Genomic DNA, 19866 nt, shown 5'->3' with positions numbered 1-19866 from the left:
GGTCTTTGGGTGATTTACACCAAAGCTGGAGCTTTTTAAAAAGTGGCCAAATCTAGATTTACAACACAAACCTGCTCAAATGACTTATTTCTGAGAAGTCTCCACAATTTCATGTTCAGGTCTACATCAACCACAACATACAATCCTACGGAGAGGCCAAACTTCAACATTTCATCATTGCATGGATGCAGATAGTATGTTTTAGCTGAAGAGAAGTACAAGATGTAAACAATAGGCTACAAAATGTCATGTCTCTTATTGTTTGTCCATTGAAAACTAAAAAATTCTGAGAAACAAAAGTGATATTATCTTTTTATTACAGAGCATAATCTGTTTTTCAGTGAAAACAATTCAGCATGCAGGAGCGTTGTCACTGAATCTGTAAGAAAAAACAAATCTAGTAAGGTAAAGTTTATTGCTTGGGGCCTCCTCTTGCTCCCATGCCTGTGTGCTCTGGTTTCTGCACAACAACTCAGCTCTCTCTTCTCTCCTCTCCTCTCCCCATTAACCGGCTGACAGATCAGTAATAAACACAGCCTGTCACCTTCAAGGCCTGGCTCTCATTTACTAGAGAACACATGAAACCCTGCTCGCTCTCTCACTCCCTCTCTCATCCGCTGGGCTCATTGGAGCTGAAACCTGATTTTTGGCCCCAGCAGCTTCCAAGGCAGCAAATTTTCCTCTGCACCCAGATAGTCCTGAAAAAAGCATGAATATTAAATGGAAAACCCATGAATAAATAACAAAAAAGGACTTCCATTGCACTAACCCATTTCTGTCTTACTAGAAGAGGAGTGCAGGGGAGAAATAGAGGAGAAAAAGTCCTTACCACCTCAGGAGAGAGGGTGGACATTTGTTAGGTAATTGGCTTTCTCTATTTGCAATCCCATGGTGCTGTGATTTCACACATAAAACAAAGAGGTAATCACAAGGTAGCAGTACAACCCATGTTAGTAGAACAAAATTCAGCAGCAATATTTTCACTGGGAATATAATGTGTTATTTCCATATGTGGAGATAAAAGCAATAAATACTGTAAAAACTCTGTAATGTATGCGTAGAATATGCTAATGACATTGAAAGAGAGCTGGAAGTGCAATATGTACAAGGGGTGTGATGCTGAATACATAACAAGGGAGGTAAAGAGCATCATTTACTTTTGATATATACTCTCTAAACCCTGGGAACATGGCTGTTGAACAAGAACAAGTAAATATAGATTATTTTGCTTCTAGCTATTCCCATAATGCTCCTTTATATGTACTGTAATGAATTTCATTGGCCTGTATTCTTTAACAGAGCACAAGGACGCAAATCACAACACAAGTATACATGAGCTACTGGTGAAAGACATATGGTGTGTTGCTGCATTATGGGTTGCAAGACAGCAAAATTGCATGTGTCACAGAAGCAGTAAAAAAAAACAGATCAGTGTGAAGAGTGTCCAATATTTCAGACAGCCCCCTTTAAATTGCCACCATTGCTTTACTCAATAGTTATTCAATGTATTTTCATTTTGTAATTACCAGTCCATAAAGAATTTGTTGTTGTTAACTCATCCTTCCTGAGATTAAACTGTCTTCACATACATTAGGAATGTAATAGACTACATTACATCCCTAATAATTCATAGCGAATTGTTCCAGCCTCACTCCTGGCTGTTGACTTTTTAGACGGAGTGCCAAAATTGTATTTAGTAACCGTTAATTCAAACCAAACACCTCCTGATAAACAAGAACAAGATGACACCGGTGTAGCAGGGTCTCTACAGGTACTGTCACAAAGGGAAATCCTTGGTAATGACACAAGATGCCAACATGACACAATACCACAATGTGAATCCTTCTGAAAAGATATCCACACATATAGTGCTTTCACATTTGGATTTACATATCACTGAAAAGTGGACCTTGGTGGAGGCGAGTTCTGCTCCAGTTATTGAGTTCCGCTTGAGTTAAATAGAAGCTGTGGTATTTTTGACAAACCACTGACTGTTTACATGATACTCAACTGATTTTGCTGTTGCTGTCAGCACCTGTGGGCTTTGCTGAATCACAATGACTGAAATCTTACGCTATGAAACCTCCTTAATACCATATAGTCTTCAGAAAAGCTCACTGGGGGGGGGGTTCAAATCCGTTTTGCTCATTGAAGAGCTCATATTTTGACTGCTAGGTGAGGTGAAAGGCACAAAGGGATTGTATCCACAGGTATGTTGTCGACATAATACAGTAGTTATAAAGCAATCCCTTTATAACCAGGTGAGCCTGCATCTGGCAGGACGATCTTAGAACAGCAGCTCAGATTCTGTCTCCATGTTTACTGCATATTCACAAGGGAGCACTGTTTCATAATTAACTGGTGCTCTCTACTATAATCTCAAAATGTCACACATACAATTAATAAGGACACAAAAAATTGTTTTATGTAACACTCTATATGGAATAAAGTCTGGATCCCAAAACATCAAAGGATCGATCATAAAAAAGACCTCAAAGAGTAAATATGTTCTAAAAAATGTCATCACTTTAAGACATGAGAACGACTTAATCAACCTAAAGGTGGATGTTGAGATTATACATGCCAATGACTTACACCACCACGAGATTTCATCTCAACGTGCTGCAGGAGCTGACTTTCTCATCTTAGCAATTATACCCATGACTGCCTTCAGTGTAGTTGGATAAATCTTCAGCAGAAGAGATCTTTTGTATCTGTAGTCATATCTGAGTGACTAATCATTACAGAGAAAGATAGGCCAGTGTTCACAAAACGGTGAATTCAGTGAGTGCTCAAACAGAGTGAAGAGCTGCAAAATGACCCGTTCTTTAAAGCTATTAAAGGACATTGTGTTTTATTTCTGTCACGGGTAAGACTTCGTTCCCTTCTGAACTTGCTCTGTGAACAGTTGCTTTGATTAAAAATGTTAATTAACATCTTAATGCTGATGTATGAATGGAATGCTGTGCTGTGCAAAATATGGATTTTTCGAGAATATGTAATAATACAGAATGTTTTAATCTTGATATGCATTTCTTCAAAACCTGCCGATAAATCCATATATAGAACAGAAGGCGTTACTAACACGATGTTATCTAATACATTCGGTACTATGGACTGATCCTTTGTCCATTGAACGCTCTGTAGGAGACTTTGTACAAGAGATCTGTACATTTTGTGCTACTGGTCAAGCCCTCTTTACACTGTACAAAGCAATTTGATTCATTCAAGGAAAACTGTTCTGGGCATGCACTCTGTACTTTGAAGTAATAGGATTATAATTCTTCGGAGGTATAATAGGAAGGCTAGATAATTTTTAGGTGAACTCACGCCTCAGGCTTGTTCAGCAACAACAATCTCAGCATGTGCACTAATTTAGGTTAAGACAGAAAGCATTCAGAAGGTCTTTAAACACTCAGAAGAATCTCAGTTTAATGCTAAGTAAATCAATTTTAAGATGCAAAGGGGGAACTGTTTATGACAGGAACAAACTACTGTTGTGAAAAGTCACCGTCACACATTAAATAGATTAACTGAATAGCTCAGATTTCTTGCTGACAATAAGATCTTGTTCAAATCTGTTACAATTATAATCATAGTCATATCCTTAAAATTGTTTGCTGGGTACCCCATGTGTGTCACAGAGATTGTATTCATAAATCCATGCATTATACAGTATGTACAAGGTAAAGAACTGATGGCTATGACCCGCCCGAAGTCCAACATGATGGTAACATCAATTCTCCTCTGTTATGGCCTGATGACAAACACGTTATGTCATTTATTGTGTTTGCATCCTCATCATCATATAGATGTATAGAGGATCATAAACAGGAATGCTTTTGCTTTTATAGCTGACATATCCTATGCAAAGTAAACATTAAGAGTAAAGAGGTTTGCTTTCCAACTTCTCTGTCGGTGCACATGTCTGTAGTGTCACACTATATAGAGGATGTCAGGCTATTAAAAACATGGGGGCAAGTGAAGGACAGCCATAAGGAAGAGAAAAAGGAAATGCAGGTTAATATCAGAGCCAAATAGCTTTCAACACCCAGACTGACCTTCAGCTTACTCAGAACACACACACACACACACACACACACACACACACACACACACACACACACACACACACACACACACACACACACACACACACACACACACACACACACACACACACACACACACACACACACACACACAGATACAAATGTTCCTACGATGTGACCATAAACTATAACACAGATCCCTTATTACAGGGAGGGAAAATGGCTGTGTGCCATTTTAAATGTCATGGACTCCTCCATGGGGTAATGACTGATCAGCCAGAGTTTGCATTAAGAAATAGCCTCCTAGTGTATTATCTTCAGAGCCCACTGTAAAACTGGAAACAGCATATTACTTCATAATTGCCCAATGCATCCAATAATTCCCATCCAAATATAAGTTTTTAAATAAATTTTTAATGCTTCCACCTGCAATACTACGTCACTACCAGTGAAACAGAGGAGCTGCTCGCACTGCAGATCCTACAAAAACAACACGCTGCAACTCAGGGTCACACAGCCTGAAGGCCAAACAAACCGGCTGCAGCCCATTTGTTTGTCTTGATAGACTGACAAATCAAAACAATTAACATTAACATAGAACCATAAGCAAATGCCAATTTCCAGTGGTGTAAATAATAAACAATTAAAAATGGAATTTCAACTACCTTTTAAAAGGTTGTCGACATTCTGATTAACAACAGTGGTTTTAACATCAAGGCCCATCACTGTTACCAGCTCAGCAGTATTAATCAAGGTTCCCACTTTAAACATGAGCATCAATCTCAGGAGCAACACATCTACGTTTTCACATAACAGCAGCAAATATGGAAAAATGTATCCCTTTAATGTTAAACTGAATGTTCAAAAAACAACTGTCCACATGTTATCTAAAAAAGCATTGAGTCTCAGTCTCAAAAAGGGATGGATAGTCAGGCACTTAACCATTTTGTTGAGATGGTTGGCACTGTCAATGGCAAGTAGATCTCATCAACGTAAGCTGTTGGGGGAGCAGAAAATACTCAAGCTAAGCCCCACAGTGCACGATCGCCAGCAATGCCTTGACCCGTGAGATGCAGAGGGAATTGAGGTGGAAGGTGGAAGCGAGGAAGCAACACAGTAACAGAGTGAAAAGCGAGATCATTTCAGAAGAATCAGACATGCTGGAGTGTGAAGGTCCAGTGGGTCAGGATAACCAGTCCAGATACCAGACAAACACGCACAGCAGGCAGCACACAGTCAGTGACACACCACTGACGGACGCAGATCCTGTACTCGAGTACAAGAGAACTACAACCATAAATATTTTAGTTACTGTGTTTAAAGTTTAACCAGAGTTATACCACTAGAAAGAAAGAAAAACCAAGAAAATGCATGAAGTATGGAAGGCCAAAGTATTCAGTGTAATGTCAGGATATCAATTGTTTACTTAACAAGAATAACAGGCAATCATCAGGGTGCACTACTGACAGTTCCTAGGAAATTAGTGGCGATGGGGTGAGATAATGAATATGAGCACCAGAGATAAAACTGATCAGGAAGGCAGATGGACCAGAGGAAGAGTCAGAACATCATACCATATACCAGAGACATAATCAGCAGGTAATAAAAGGTACAGTGTTTAAAGTAGTGCTAGTACGGCTCCTTCATGCATATTATAAAAGCAAAACCATCAAAATGAAATCAGAGTAACCAGGCTTGCAGGTATTTCACAATAAAAAATCTGATACCACAGGTAGTCCTCAACCTACAAACACAATTTGTTCCGAGAAGCTGTTTGTGAGCTGAATTTTTGAAGTTGTTATTTATTAAATTTCAATCTACAATCGCCATTTGAGGTCATTTAAATGCCATTAATACTGTAAACACTAAAGAGGAGCAGAATTTGTCAAATCAAAGGTGTTCTGGCACGCTACAAGGGGGAGCACAAATAACTGTGTGTGCTCTGTATGATAACACAGACCCATAATTAACATTTGACATTTGGCAAAATTGAATGTGTGAAAGGCACTATCATCCAGTTAGCCTATCTCCATCAGGTTTGTTTTCATAGACCACAACCTTTGTGTATTGTGCCTACAAGTTTTTCTGGGCCAGTTTTCTGTTTCTGTGCTCAACCTCTTCAACTTTTTAACCGTTCTCCTTCTTTCATAAACGGAGACAGAGTCATCATATTCATTTCAGTTTGGATAAAGATAAAACAGGCACAGATCCTACTACATTTTACCTTGAGCCTCAAAAAATGCATTCAACATTGATCTGGAAAGATCTGAAAGAACCACAGCTGCATAAACAATCCTCTCATGTCTTTAGAGGGTTTTGAAATATTCACAAAAGAGCTTGCAGGTACATCATTTTGCAGCAGCAGCTATGGCAGCAGAGGGAAAATGTGTTTGAGTCCTATTATAAATCATACAATACGGCAACAATATAGCACATCCAGGCCTGGCTTTTCCCCCAGGCAACCTGACAGCAAAATCCCGTCGTTACAGATGACTTCCACAGAGGATCTGTATGTGTGTGTATTCACAATACTGTGTTTGTGTGTAATTTTGTTTTATTAATGAAAATATAGCAATAATTTTTTTACATGTCAATTTATGCATGCATGAATGTGTAAGTCCAAAGGAGAAAGCTGATTAAGAAATGTAAAACGGCTCAGGCTAATTTCATCCTCTCTACTACATCTTACATTAAAGAAGTAGGACTTACAGATCTTGTGCTTCCCCTTCATGGGGAATTTCACCAGTAGCTCCTGGGGATTTGTGCAGATGAAGACAAATGGAGAAGCAGACTCCTCACAGGTATCAGAAAACTGCATGGGTGGGAGGAAAAACAAAGAAAAACAGTTTAGCATCATCTCATACAAGCCATATTGCTCATAAGATATGATAACGTGCATGATGTAGAGTATCAGAGCGATGAATCATTCAGAGACTGTCTCTCTTGATACATCATATGAAGTGTTCTCCATGCTTGATGTAATAGTGCATGCCTGACAGCAACTGATACGAGCCTCTCTGGGTCTGATGCACTAAAGTTGCACAGCTAATGATGCAGCTACTAATGAGTCGCAGTTTCAACACTTCAGACTAGGTTCATCACGTCCAACGCAAACTTCAAGACATCCAAATATCATATGGATGCAATCTGGTGGATAAACACACTGTGAGGGGGGAAATATTAAATGAGGCAAAACTGTTAAAACCATTTCTAAAACATCCATATGTTCATCTATGTGTGACGGACATCACATGTTTGACTGTGTGTGTATGATGTCACACACTGCTGGACCAGCCTCAGACTTTCCTCAGACAGTGCTAAAGAACTTATGGCTGTAGAGGTTGGTCATCTTTCTTTTCTATTCTGACTAACATCTTATGTCATCAGTGACTGCTGGCTCCATTCGATCAACGAGTTGGTGTCACAACTGATCAAAAACTACTTAAATTTGGGATTTAGTTTTGGGCGAGGAACTCTCATCCGATTTATGCCAATCTGCACCAAATTTTAATACCTTGAGACAGTGTTACATTCTGCTTTTAAATCTAAATAAATAATACAGTGCACCCTCACGCATTCGCACATCAAAACTCGCGACTTCACCTCATCGCGGATTTTTAGTAGGCAGTCACTTGATACCGTACGCGCATTCTATTGGCTGACGGTATCCGGAAGTGCGCTATGTTCCGTGAGTCTCGGACTTCTGTGAGACACAAAAGTGTTTTAAACAGTCGATAAGAGTGTGGGAAAAGGTAATACAGACCTAAGGTGGTTTAATATCAGTATGGGGAGGGTTCATAAACGTTTAAATTACCATAAATAATAAGATAAATAGCTTGTCGCTATATCGCGGAATTTGTTATTTGCGTGTGGTTCCTGGAACGCATTAAACTTGAGTTACAAGTGCGCACTGCATTTGACATTAGTTTCTTGTAAAGGTTAGATGTTACATTTTAGAAGTATGTAACATTTCCATTGTTGCAAAAGACACAAAGACAATTCCAGCAATCAGCTAACCCAAAGGGAAACCTCACTTCAATCTGCTGCAGACTCCTTTTGTTTTGTCTCAAACTAACCTCCTTAAAGATAGTGATCTCATTGAAACAGGAGAATATGCAGAGTAAATCTATATGACTGAGTTATCATCCAATAGCTTTGAGCATAACATGATAAAATCTCTTGTTTTGATAGCTCCGTGCACTCTTCTAGTTCCTTGTGTAATCATTGCACCAAACATATCACAATTTATCAAACATTTTTTTGATGTGCATAGAAATGCAGAATATTTCACCACATCCATGATGTATTTATATGTCCCATCTAACAGCTCACACTACGTTTCTGTGAGGAAGAGAATGTTTTACAGCTCACACATGACAGCATCTCTGAGCCGACAAAGGCCTTGAGACAAGAGGAAAACCTCTCTCTCTTGTGTTATTGATTGGTCTCTCAGGTGAGAGTAGGGAATTGACTGACACAGTGACAAAGGAGTCATCTTTCCTATCACTGGCAGCAAACGGCTCTCAGCTCATCCAATTTCCTCTGGTGCTATCAGATAGTGCCCATGATTGCATCTAGCCAGCCAGGAAGCAGCTCTACTCATGACAGCATTCCCCGTCCCCCTATTCATAGTCTCTCTATCTCTCTCAAAGGGCCGTGGAAGGTTGTGACAAATTTGGGCTTTTAAGGGAAATCAACAGTAGGCAACCCATCTGTATGGTCCCTGACAAACTGGGGAAGGATGATAGAGATGTTTATGCTAGATTACAGCCCATGTCAACTTGAGTGTAATACAGCAGCGAGGCATAAAATACAGTATGTAAACACTCAAAGCCGTTACACATTGATGGGGACACTTAAAGAATCCTTTGATTCCTTCTTCAAAGTAACAGTGATTCCAATTAAATTGGTGTGTTGTTTCCAAGGTAAAAATTACCCAGATGCATTTTAAGCTAAAGTTTCTGTAATTTAGAATGAAGCCAACGGGAAAAAATGTAACAGGATAAAGCTGGAAGTGTTCTTTTTTCACATCTTCAAAATTAAAGCATCTGCATGATATTACACAAAATAAAAACCCTCCGCTGTTGAGGACAAAACCAGCTCTACTGCACTAACGGGAGCCTTAAATACTAAAAATTAACTATTCATTAATTGTTCTTTAGCTCCTTGTCTGAATGCTATCCCAGCTGACAATGGTCAAATGACGGGGAACACCTTGGACAAGTTGCCAGTTCATCGCAGAAAGATCAACACCCACTAATGCTAACACTTCAACCCATGGACAATTTATAATGGGAGGAAGAACCCAGAGAACCCAGAGAGAACCCACGATGTAGAACACGCAAACTCGACACAGAAAGGCCCCAGGTGGAATCGAACCAAGGACCTTCTTGCTGCGAGGATTCCCACTGTGTCACCATTCTTCCCACAATGAACTATGAATGATCTAATTACCAAAGTAATTGCTTCTGCTTATGAGTTATACCGATACAATAATGATCGGTATTTTGAGCCATTTATCAAGAAAGAAATTCTATGCAATTGTAGTTTTTTTATTAATATCATTGTGAGTTTTTTAACATGACTGATGGTGAAACAACTAAGCAATTTAAAGATGTGTCCTTTCAAGGTGTGAATCTAGCGTAACTGGAAACCCCGTCTCCTTCGATTTTCTGAACAACCGTTGGTCTAATCAATTTAATTCTTTATTGATCAAAAACACAAAAAAACACCAGCATCATGTGCAGAGTACTATGGATGAGAAGAGCTCTAGAGAAGGAGAAAGAGAAGTATTTCCGAAGTATTTCCCTGCATATGCCTATTTCAAAAACAGCAGCTGACAAATTTACACCTCCAGTTCAGAGACTGCAGACACAAAGTCAACTACCTCACTCAATAGTTTGTCCATTGTTCATTTATTGAGGCAAAAGCTAATTTGAATTATATTTTGAAAGTTTGATAATCTCACAGCAGATTTTAAAAATATGTTTTATTGTTAGACGTAAAGCACGTCTTTTGCCTTTGTTCACATTCATTTGAAAGTATAAGTAATGAAATATGACACAATGATGAAGAAATAATGGATTGCTTTACTACTAATGATTCATGGTTTGGGAACATCTGAACATCTACTACCAGGAAGTGGTGTCACATTAGAATATTAATGTGCTGCTGTGCAAATTTAAAAAAGGAAAAACGGGTCTGTGTTGACATTTAAACTGTGGGTCTAGAACTGCAGATGCTCTCTGGCTCAGCAAGTAAATACTGTTTATAAATTACAACAGGAACACAGCAGTCGGCATATTCCCAATATAAAAACGTTTGAATGTGCAATTTATTAGGTATTGCTTATTAGTTACTAGTTACTATGTAGAGCTGATCAAGTCATCATAAAAATACTCAACAGAAGACACTGTAATGAAAATGACGTCAGTTGCATGCCTTTATAGCACATCTGTTTACATCATAAGTTTAAGTGAACAAAAATATACTAAAATGTAATGTAACCATGATTTATAAAACAGAGGCACCGTTGGATCACTGCAGAGATGAATGCGGAATACATTAGAAAGGAGTGCAATCTATTATCAACTAGCCAGAGGAGACATCCATTTCCACCAGCAATGTAAAGATTGATCCTGTTGATTGTACAGACGACTCAGTGCTCCTCAAATAGCTTACTTAGGTAAATTATCTAATTGAGTCTTCATGAAAAACACTTAGAGTGGCAATGACTGCTTCAGCATCGTGCATAGCGATTACCAATTTCTTAGTAATTGCCCATACAATTATACAGTTTTACCAGTAATTTGACAGGAGCTACATTAACAGTGCTGATAGAGATTTTTGCATGAATTAGGGCTACATGATCCTAGAAAATATTGAGAATTGTGATTTTCCTTGCATATTTTTCTCACAATCCTCTGGAATTATTTTTTCCCCTGATAGCAATGATTAAAGCATTTTCTCCATGACCTCTCTCTCAGTCACTCACTCATTTACATTTACTGTCTCATTTGACATGATTCTAAGCAGCACTGTCATTGGTTGAGGGGGAATTATGGTCTAAAGCCACATTCCTGGATTCTATAGATGATAATAACAGAACTCATTTGTGATGCAGCTAAAAAAATACAGAAGAGTCGTTGCCATTAAGAAATGAGATTGCATTATACAGTATATGTGAATAGAGATTTTGACTTACTATGATGAATCATGTAGCCCTAGTGTGAGTTAATCATCAGGGAATAAATGTAACTCCAGTTATGATATAGTATGAAGTAGGAGTGGACCACATCGTATTGTTCACAATATTTTCTATAAAATTATCAATTAAGCATAAAAGATTTCATGTATTGGTATGCTAATGTGTTGATATAATGCAAGAATTACAAAGACAATCCACTTGTGATAACACAAGACTTAAAATACTGGTGGTGGAGAGCAAGCATGGCTGAGAGAAGTACGGAGGAAGAGTTAATCCCTTAAAATGGAGTGACTTTGGTGATGTGGAAGTGGTTTGGGTACAACAGAAGTGATAAAGAACAAACATAAGAGTAATATGGAAAGAGTGGAAGAAGACTGTATTAACAAAAGGGAAAAATACATAACACTTATTTCACCACCCGATACAGTACGAGATGTGTGTAAAAGCTGGAGAGGATTGCTCAGTAGCTAATGCTAGCCAACAGCACTAAACCGAGTACTGTACTTTGGTTTGAAACAACATTGGCTCTTTTATGAGATGTTCTCTGTACGGCAACAAAAGAAAACGCCAGTTTGTTTTTTTTACTGCAGTGTGCAGCATTTAATTCTAATATTTGAAGATATTGGGGTGGCAGTGGCTCAGTGGTACAATGGACGCCTTATGATCAGAGATAGGCGGTTTGACTCCCGGTCCTGCCAGCCATCCTCAGAGTGTGAACTGATAGCGGGAGGTGTCAGCTCACCTCCCGGTCACTGCCGAGTCGCCCATGAGCAAGGCACTCTCCCCCCTACAAGCTCATCATTTGAGGCGGACCCCGGAGTCGCAACCAGTCACTCTGCCTCCCCCTATATACTGTTTGATGTTGAACTAATTGCATGCCTACAGGCCCCTTGTGTGTTGTGTGTTTGTTTCAGGGGCCTGTACACAATATATATGTAGAGCATGTCTAACAACTCTCTGTATGTAAGGATGTGAGTGTAAACATAATTTCCCCTTGGGGGATCAATAAAGTAAGTTTAACTTCAAGTATGATAAGTGTGTTTGTAATGATGAAGTTATTTATCACACTTATTGTGTACAAATGTAGTTTGAAAATTTTGGTTTATATCGTTATCGCCCAAATTCCTTGAAATATTATGATGCTATTTTAGGGCCATACGACTAAACGGTATTATGAAGTGTTTAAATAATTGCTTTGACGTGTTTTTCTTATTTTCCTTTTGGCTTTTCCCTTCAGGAGTCGCCACAGTCTTCTGCATCCTCTTCTCTCACACCAACTACTTTCATGTCCTCTTTCACTACATCCATAAACCTCCTCTTTGGTCTTCCTCTAGGTCTCCTACCTGGCAGTTCAAAACTGCATCCTTCTACCAATATAGTCAATATCTCTCCTGTGGACATGTCCAAACCATCTCAGTCTGGCCTTTCTGACTTTATCTCCAAAACCTCTAACATGTGCTGTCCCTCTGATGTACTCATTCCTGATCCTATCCATCCTGGTAACTCCCTAAGAGAACCTCAGCATCTTCATCTCTGCTACTTCCAGCTCTGTCTCCTGTCTAATTCTCAGTGACACTGTCTCTAGACCAAACAACATTGCTGGTCTCACCACTGTTTTGTACACCTTTCCTTTCATTTTAGCTGAAACTCTTCTATCACACACCACACCTGACACTTTTCTTCACCCGTTCCATTCTGCCTGTACACTCTTCTTCACCTCCTTTCCGCACCCTCCATTGCTCTGGACTGTTGACCCTAAGTACTTAAAATCCTCCAACTTCTTGATCTCTTCTCCCTGTAACTCTTTCACTTGGGTCCCTCTCATTGACACACATGTACTCTGTCTTACTGAGGCTAACCTCTAGCTTCTCCTCCACCTGTTCCCTGCTCTCACTACTGATCACAATGTCATCTGCAAACATCATAGTCCATGGAGATTCCTGTCTAACCTCATCTGTCAGCCTGTCCATCACCATAGTGAACAAGAAGGGGCTCAGAGCTGATCTCTGATGCAGTCCGACCTCCACCTTGAACTCCTCTGTCACACCTAAAGCATACCACACCACTGTCTTACAGTCCTCACACATGTCCTGCACCGCTCTAACAAACTTATCTGCCACTCCAGACTTCCTCATACAATACCACAGTTCCTCTCTGGGCACCCTGTCATAAGCTGTACTTCTCTATCAACATCCTCAAAGCAAATACTGCATGTGCAGTACTCTTTTTGGCATGAAACTATACTGCTGCTCACAAATGCTCACTTCTGCCCTTAGCCTAGCTTCAACTTCTCTTTCGCATAACTTCATTGTATGGCTCATCCGCTTTATTCCTCTCTAGTTGCCACAACTCTGCCCATCTCCCTTGTTCTTAAAAATGGGCACCAGCACACTTCTCCTCCATTCCTCAGGCATTTTCTCACTATATAAGATCCTGTTGAACAACCCAGTCAGAAACGCTACTGCCACTTCTCCTAGACACTTCCATACCTCCACAGGTTAATCATCAGGACGGAATGCCTTTTGACTCTTCCTTCTCTTCAATGCCCTCACTTCATCCTGACTAATACAATTTCCTCCGGGATTAATAAAGTATCTATCTATCTATCTATCTATCTATCTATCTATCTATCTATCTATCTATCTATCTATCTATCTATCTATCTATCTATCTATCTATCTATCTATCTAATCTCTGCTACTTCCTGGTCCACAACCTCTTCTAGTCTTTGTTCTTTCTCATTTTCCTCAGTCATCAACTCTTCAAAGTACTTTTTCCATCTTCCCATTACACTACTGGCACCTGCACTTCCACCACTATCCTTAATCACCCTAACCTTTCCATCTCTGTCTCTTTGTCTCGCCAACCTGTATAGATCAGACTCCCCCTCTTTACTGTCCAACCTACCATACAAGTCATTGTAAGCCCCTTATTTGGCCTTTACTACCTCTACTTTCACCTTACGCTGCATCTCCCTGTACTCCTGTCTACTCTCCTCACTCCTCTCAGTGTCCCACTAATTCTTAGGTAACCTCTTTCTCTGTATACACTCCTTTCCTTCCAGATGACACACCAGGTACTCTCCTATCTGTCTCCCTGATCACCATGATAGAACAACTTGAACCCTGCTCCTAAACTTCTAACCTTGCTACCTTTCCACCTGGTCTCCTGGACACGCAGTATGTCTACCTTCGTCCTCTGCATCATGTCAACCAACTCTCTATCTTTTCCTGTGACAGTTCCAACATTCCAAGTCGCTACTCTCAGTCCTATACTCTTGGCGTTCCTCTTTTCTCTCTTCCTACGAACAGACTTTCCTCCTCTCCTTCTTGGACCAACATTAGTCCACCCAGGCCTCGACCGACCTAGTATGGAAGTCACAGATTTTATTCACATGTTTGATTTGGCAAAAGTTTTACGTCAGATGCCCTTCCTTACGCAACCCTCTGTATTTATCCGAGCTTGGGACCGGCACAATAAGACACTGGCTTGTGCCCTCTTTCGGCTACATTATCGGGTAGACAGAAGTAAAGATGTAAATGCAAATGAGTGAAGAAAATAATACACCTTTTCGCACCTGAAAAGATGAGTTAAGCCTCAATTGATGATGATGATGATGATGATGATAATGACGATGATGACAAGAAGTCTCATGCTTCACAAAATGGCAGCATTTTTGAGACACCCAGGGAAACAAAATGGTGTTCCTCTGACAAAGCAGAAGTGGCTGCGGCTACATCTAGTGTGCTGAAGGGAAACCCCACTAGTTCTCTGCTCTATCCTCTTCCATTAACTAATTAGCATTTAAAGCTGTTGAATGTGCTGTTGCTTCGCCACACACACAGTTAATTGTTTCCATTCAATGTTAATCAAAAGACCACATAACATGGTGACTGTATGACAGGTAGGTATGCTAAAACCATCTATATTCATCTGGAGCTCTAATGCAGTCAGAGAGCTGCTTACTAATGCAGTTATATCTGAGATTGTTGAGAAACCCCAGTAGTGAATTGAGCAACAATAAGGTGGAATTGCATAGAAATGGCATAGAAACACTATAGGTGCCAATGAATGTCACATTGCATTGAGTTCAGAGCAAAGCTAGTTGTTAGTGTCATGTTTTCTTAATAGGTCTAGCCTGGGTTTCTGCCCTAAGGGATTCTGGACAGAGGAACCGGTGTGTCTGACATGACATCTGAGAGTGCATGTATAGTTCTTGTAACAGGTGCATTAAAGGCCTGAGTAAGATGGCTGTTTGGGGCCACAGGCATTTGTAAGTTAAGAACCAAAGAGCTTCTACTTTCTCATAAACATCACTGGCAACTGGCTCCTGTTCACCACAGCAGCATGTGTTACTGACCTCAAAGCTGCTTTTATAGAATAGATAAGCTTGGCTTTAACCTGAGCTATGGGTGAAATTTCAACAGATAAATTGAGAATTCATCAACTGTTGAACAGTTTGTGTGTGTGTGTGAGTGAGTATAGTCATCTTATGAATTCAAAAGAAGGAATGAGAAAGAAATGAGCATGTTTTTTTCTAAGACCTAAATTTCAAGAGAGATGCTGGGCTCAAGTGCCATTTCCTCGGCTTGTTCGAGGTGGGACTAGTGCACATCTTTTCCACAGGTACCTTCTGTATAAATGCAATAAAGGCATAATGACACTTTGTGTTTTGAGACCACCATATTCTGTGTATAATCAGCCTTTGGGGGTGGGAAAGTGGACGAGTAGAAGTTGAGGTGACCACATGCTACAAATATAAACCACAACTTTCCACCAAGAGCTCTGCTGAATTAAATTAAGGAAAACACTTAACAGGAAAAAGAAGTTAGAAATCATACAGCTTTATAGTTTCTTTCAAGACTGCCAATACAATAACCTGCCCAGTATTTAATGTGCTAGGATTAAGCCAGAAGGGATTTAAGAATAAGCTACTGCACAAATATGAAATTCTGGAGATTGTTGGAGGAAGTAAAAAGGCTGCTATGAGGAAGCCTTGAGCTGTGAGAAACAGCAGAGCCTTGAAGGCTAGGGAGAGAACTAAGTCACTCTGTTGCTCTCATGGCACATCTTTCTAATGAAGTAATGTGCACTGAGATTCAGACTTTATGTGAGTCACCACCTTTCCTTTCCCTCATCATCTGCATACTATATATTGTAGTATTCCTTCTGGGTTCAGCCAAAGCATGATGAACTTCCTCCCGTTATTTGATGAAAATAACATCCATCTTAATAAAGTCAACTAACACAGAGTCAGGATTTGACAGCAGGAACACAAACCTTTTAGTCCAAGCTTGTCATGTAACAGCTCAATGAGCCAACACTGTTCACTGTACTTACTCTACAATGTCTCTCTCTCTTAAGTCTCTCTCCCTGGCTCTTTTCAGCTGCTGTCTGCAATTAAGGGCAGCAGAGACACGTAATCTCCTTCTGGGCGACAAGGCCAGAGCAGAACAGGCATGTGGAGAGGTCTGTGCAGTAGGGGGTGGAGAGGGTGATGGGGTGGAGAGGGTGATGGGGTGGGCTGGGGGGTGGGGGAAGCGAGGCTGGCCAAAGCCTCAGCCTAGCCAGACTGTGCTTGGCTGCACTCAATCTCAGCCCAATAAAAAGCCCTTCATTGGCAGGGTGCAACTGAGCCAGACGGGCTGGGAGCATGTGGCTTTTAAAAATGAGGAGGGTGGAATGAGGAGGAGGGAGAGACAGAATAGAGCGAAAGAGTAGTGGGGGATAGTGGGAGAGTGAATAGATGGAATGAGATTCTGTAAGAAAGAATGATAATAAGAGTGTAAAGTGAAGGAGAAACACAGAGGCAGAGATTTTGATAGATAGGGAACAACACAAAACCGACCCTGTCTTCCCAGAGATGACATTTCTGAAATACAGCTTAGCCGGTTCTGTCAAGGCTGGTTTCACCCTGGGAATGGAGAAACAGATGGGTTGTTCTGAGATGCAGGCTACATGTGGGAGGTGAAAGGGTGTTGTTGTGAACTGTATGCAACAGCAATCGTTCAAACTGTTCTTTAATCTATCGTGTTCACCAAACAACACAAGCCTGTTTCTGGCATTCATTAACCCTCTAACAAATGCAGCTGCCCTCAGGAAACCGTACTGTAACTGCCTCTCAGCTTTTTGCACGCACACAGTGTGTTATTTGTTTTTCCATGGCTGCACAAAACAGGACCAGAGCACACAGACGCAACACAGACATGCAAGTACAAGTACTGCTCATGTATGCAGCACAATTCAAGGCTCTGCCTGCAGAGGTTAAGGAAGACAAACAAATTAGACATTACTGTATGTCATTGAAAGAGCATCAATAGGGTTTAGTACATTAACATATCGACAGCATGTACAATACAGAAATTGTGTAACCAGATCCAGAATTGGAAGTTGGCACTGAATGCTCTGACTCTTAAACAAATATGTAAGCACCAGTGAGCAATCAGGATTCACCTTAAGGGAATATAACCAGTTTTATTAACATATCCAATTTGTGCATATTGTATTGTTGATACTGAGTAAGCAAGTAAAAATTATCATATCGTGACTTTTAAGAGGGTATAAGTCCTGTTTCACAGCAAATAATTGAGACACATCACAACAGACGGACCTGTATTCCAAGTTTCCTGTTTTATGTGTTTGATTTTATTTTCGTAAGAATCCGTTCCTGATTTATTTTCATCTCCCATTTGCTGTTAATGCAAACTCGCTCCTCCATCTGCTTTACATTAAAGCCTTCTAGCAGTTCAGGAGAAATAATCTTTACACGTTTACTGTGAACCATCTGCAGTAAGTGTTGAGTTTCATTAAGAACGGCTTAGCATCACCAAAGGTGGCAAAGTAGAGTTTATTAGAAATAATGGAACAATGATCATTTCTGAAACGGAGCAGCAGCATTCACTAAATATTAGACAACCATACTGATGGAGATAGTGTGATGTCATTTTGTATTTACAAGTACTTATCTTCGTCTTTGCTTTTATTCATTAATAAAATGTGATTTCATTGAAACAACATCTATTGTAGGTTTTGCACAAATTATTTTGCCTGACATTTAAAGAAACCGCTGTGTTTGACCGCTTCATCTCTATATCAGAGATGACTCGGTATCTGTTGGTTACTTTCATAGCCATTTAAAGATCACATCATGCTGTTTGCTGTTTAATTCATGGTTACAGAGACTCAACTGCAAGGAATCAATGGCTCACGCAAACAGTTAATGTAAACAGGATCTCGACTGGGGAATGGAAACCATTAAAATCACACCATGCATGTAGATGCAGCCCATGGCTTCTGTTAGACTTTGCATTACATTTTCCTCCTCAACCCTAACCCAAAAAATAAGGCTAAACCCTCAAGAATGCTCCACCTTTATTCCTATATTAATCACTATTTCTGATTGTGTGACATATTTAAAAAAATATTAATATATTCCATATAATTTTGTAACTGTTCAATAGAAGGATACAAACATACAAGCAGGATGTTTTAAGACCAAGCCACGTGAATAGCGTTCCAATAATAACAACAATATCAGCTGCCAGCAGTACTGATTACTCTTTGAAAGACACAACACATAAAACGGATGTATAGTTGGAGAATAAATTAGTCCCCAGTTCAAATTTTTGCAATGGAAAACAAAACCACACATTAATCCTTAAAGGCACCATTTTGATTATTGTTGTTGTTGATTATTATTGTTGTTATGTGTACCTTGTATGTGCTAAGTTTTATGAGGAAACATTATCAGTTATTTTTTACACTCCAAAAACAGTCCCCAATGGACAAACATCAAATAAACATCTTGCACAGTGGTGAATAATGAATGAATTATTTTGATTTCTCTTTCCAGATTAACTGACAAAATAAAGGTAAGACTCATCCATTATCTGTTAAGACACAACAACAGACATGCTGATTTTTCATGCTATTATTGTACTGAAATGTTGTGTTACACAAATACCTACAATCTAAAATAGCTCAAATATACAGTATTTTAATGTCTATACGCATTAAATGTACACTAAATGGCCGGCAAATTTTCTGATGTATTTTGCAACACCTTTAATTGGGAGCAAAAAGTAACGTTTTGTTCCCTTAGCTAATATAGACACAAGCTCTGGATCCCTCTGGTGCCATGAGAATTCAACCCAAAGCAAATCTGCTTTCTTCCATCAAAAAGGGGAGCTATTGCAACTCACATTGTCCCTTTGAAATGAGCTGAGGCAAGCAGAGCTGCACAGAGATGATTAAAAATTTAACATGCTACTTCACCTGCAGAATCAACTGGTGTCAAGTCAGAGAGTGAACATTAATTATCTAGGAGTGTCCAACACTGGCTCCTGAATTTTACATAATTAATATCTTCAACACAACGAGAGACATGTCTCATTATCAGAAACTCAGCACTGGGGCCAAGCCTTTCCAATTATCACCAGCATGTCATTCTGCTTAGCCGCGAGTTTCCTTTACCTCATAAATCCATTTCAAGGCAACTAAAAATATCAATTGACACATTCTGTTCTACCAAAACAGAAAAAAAACCTCCTAGTTGGCACAAGGTGTGCTCCAAATAAATTACAGCAAAAAACTATTTTTTCATGAATG

General features: G+C 39.7%; 1 protein-coding gene across 1 annotated transcript in view; it reads right to left on the bottom strand.

Moving 5' to 3' along the window:
• Positions 1-19866, bottom strand: part of trip4 (thyroid hormone receptor interactor 4) — an 80719-nt gene that overhangs the window by 38368 nt on the left and 22485 nt on the right. The window contains exon 12 of the mRNA XM_068313396.1: positions 6762-6864. Coding sequence (XP_068169497.1) covers positions 6762-6864 — 103 coding nt within the window. The remainder of the gene's footprint in view (positions 1-6761; positions 6865-19866) is intronic.

This window comes from Antennarius striatus, chromosome 1 (assembly GCF_040054535.1).
Source record: "Antennarius striatus isolate MH-2024 chromosome 1, ASM4005453v1, whole genome shotgun sequence".
Taxonomy (NCBI): domain Eukaryota; kingdom Metazoa; phylum Chordata; class Actinopteri; order Lophiiformes; family Antennariidae; genus Antennarius; species Antennarius striatus.
Note: the sequence above shows the minus strand (reverse complement) of the source record. Positions and strands in the feature narration are given on the sequence as shown.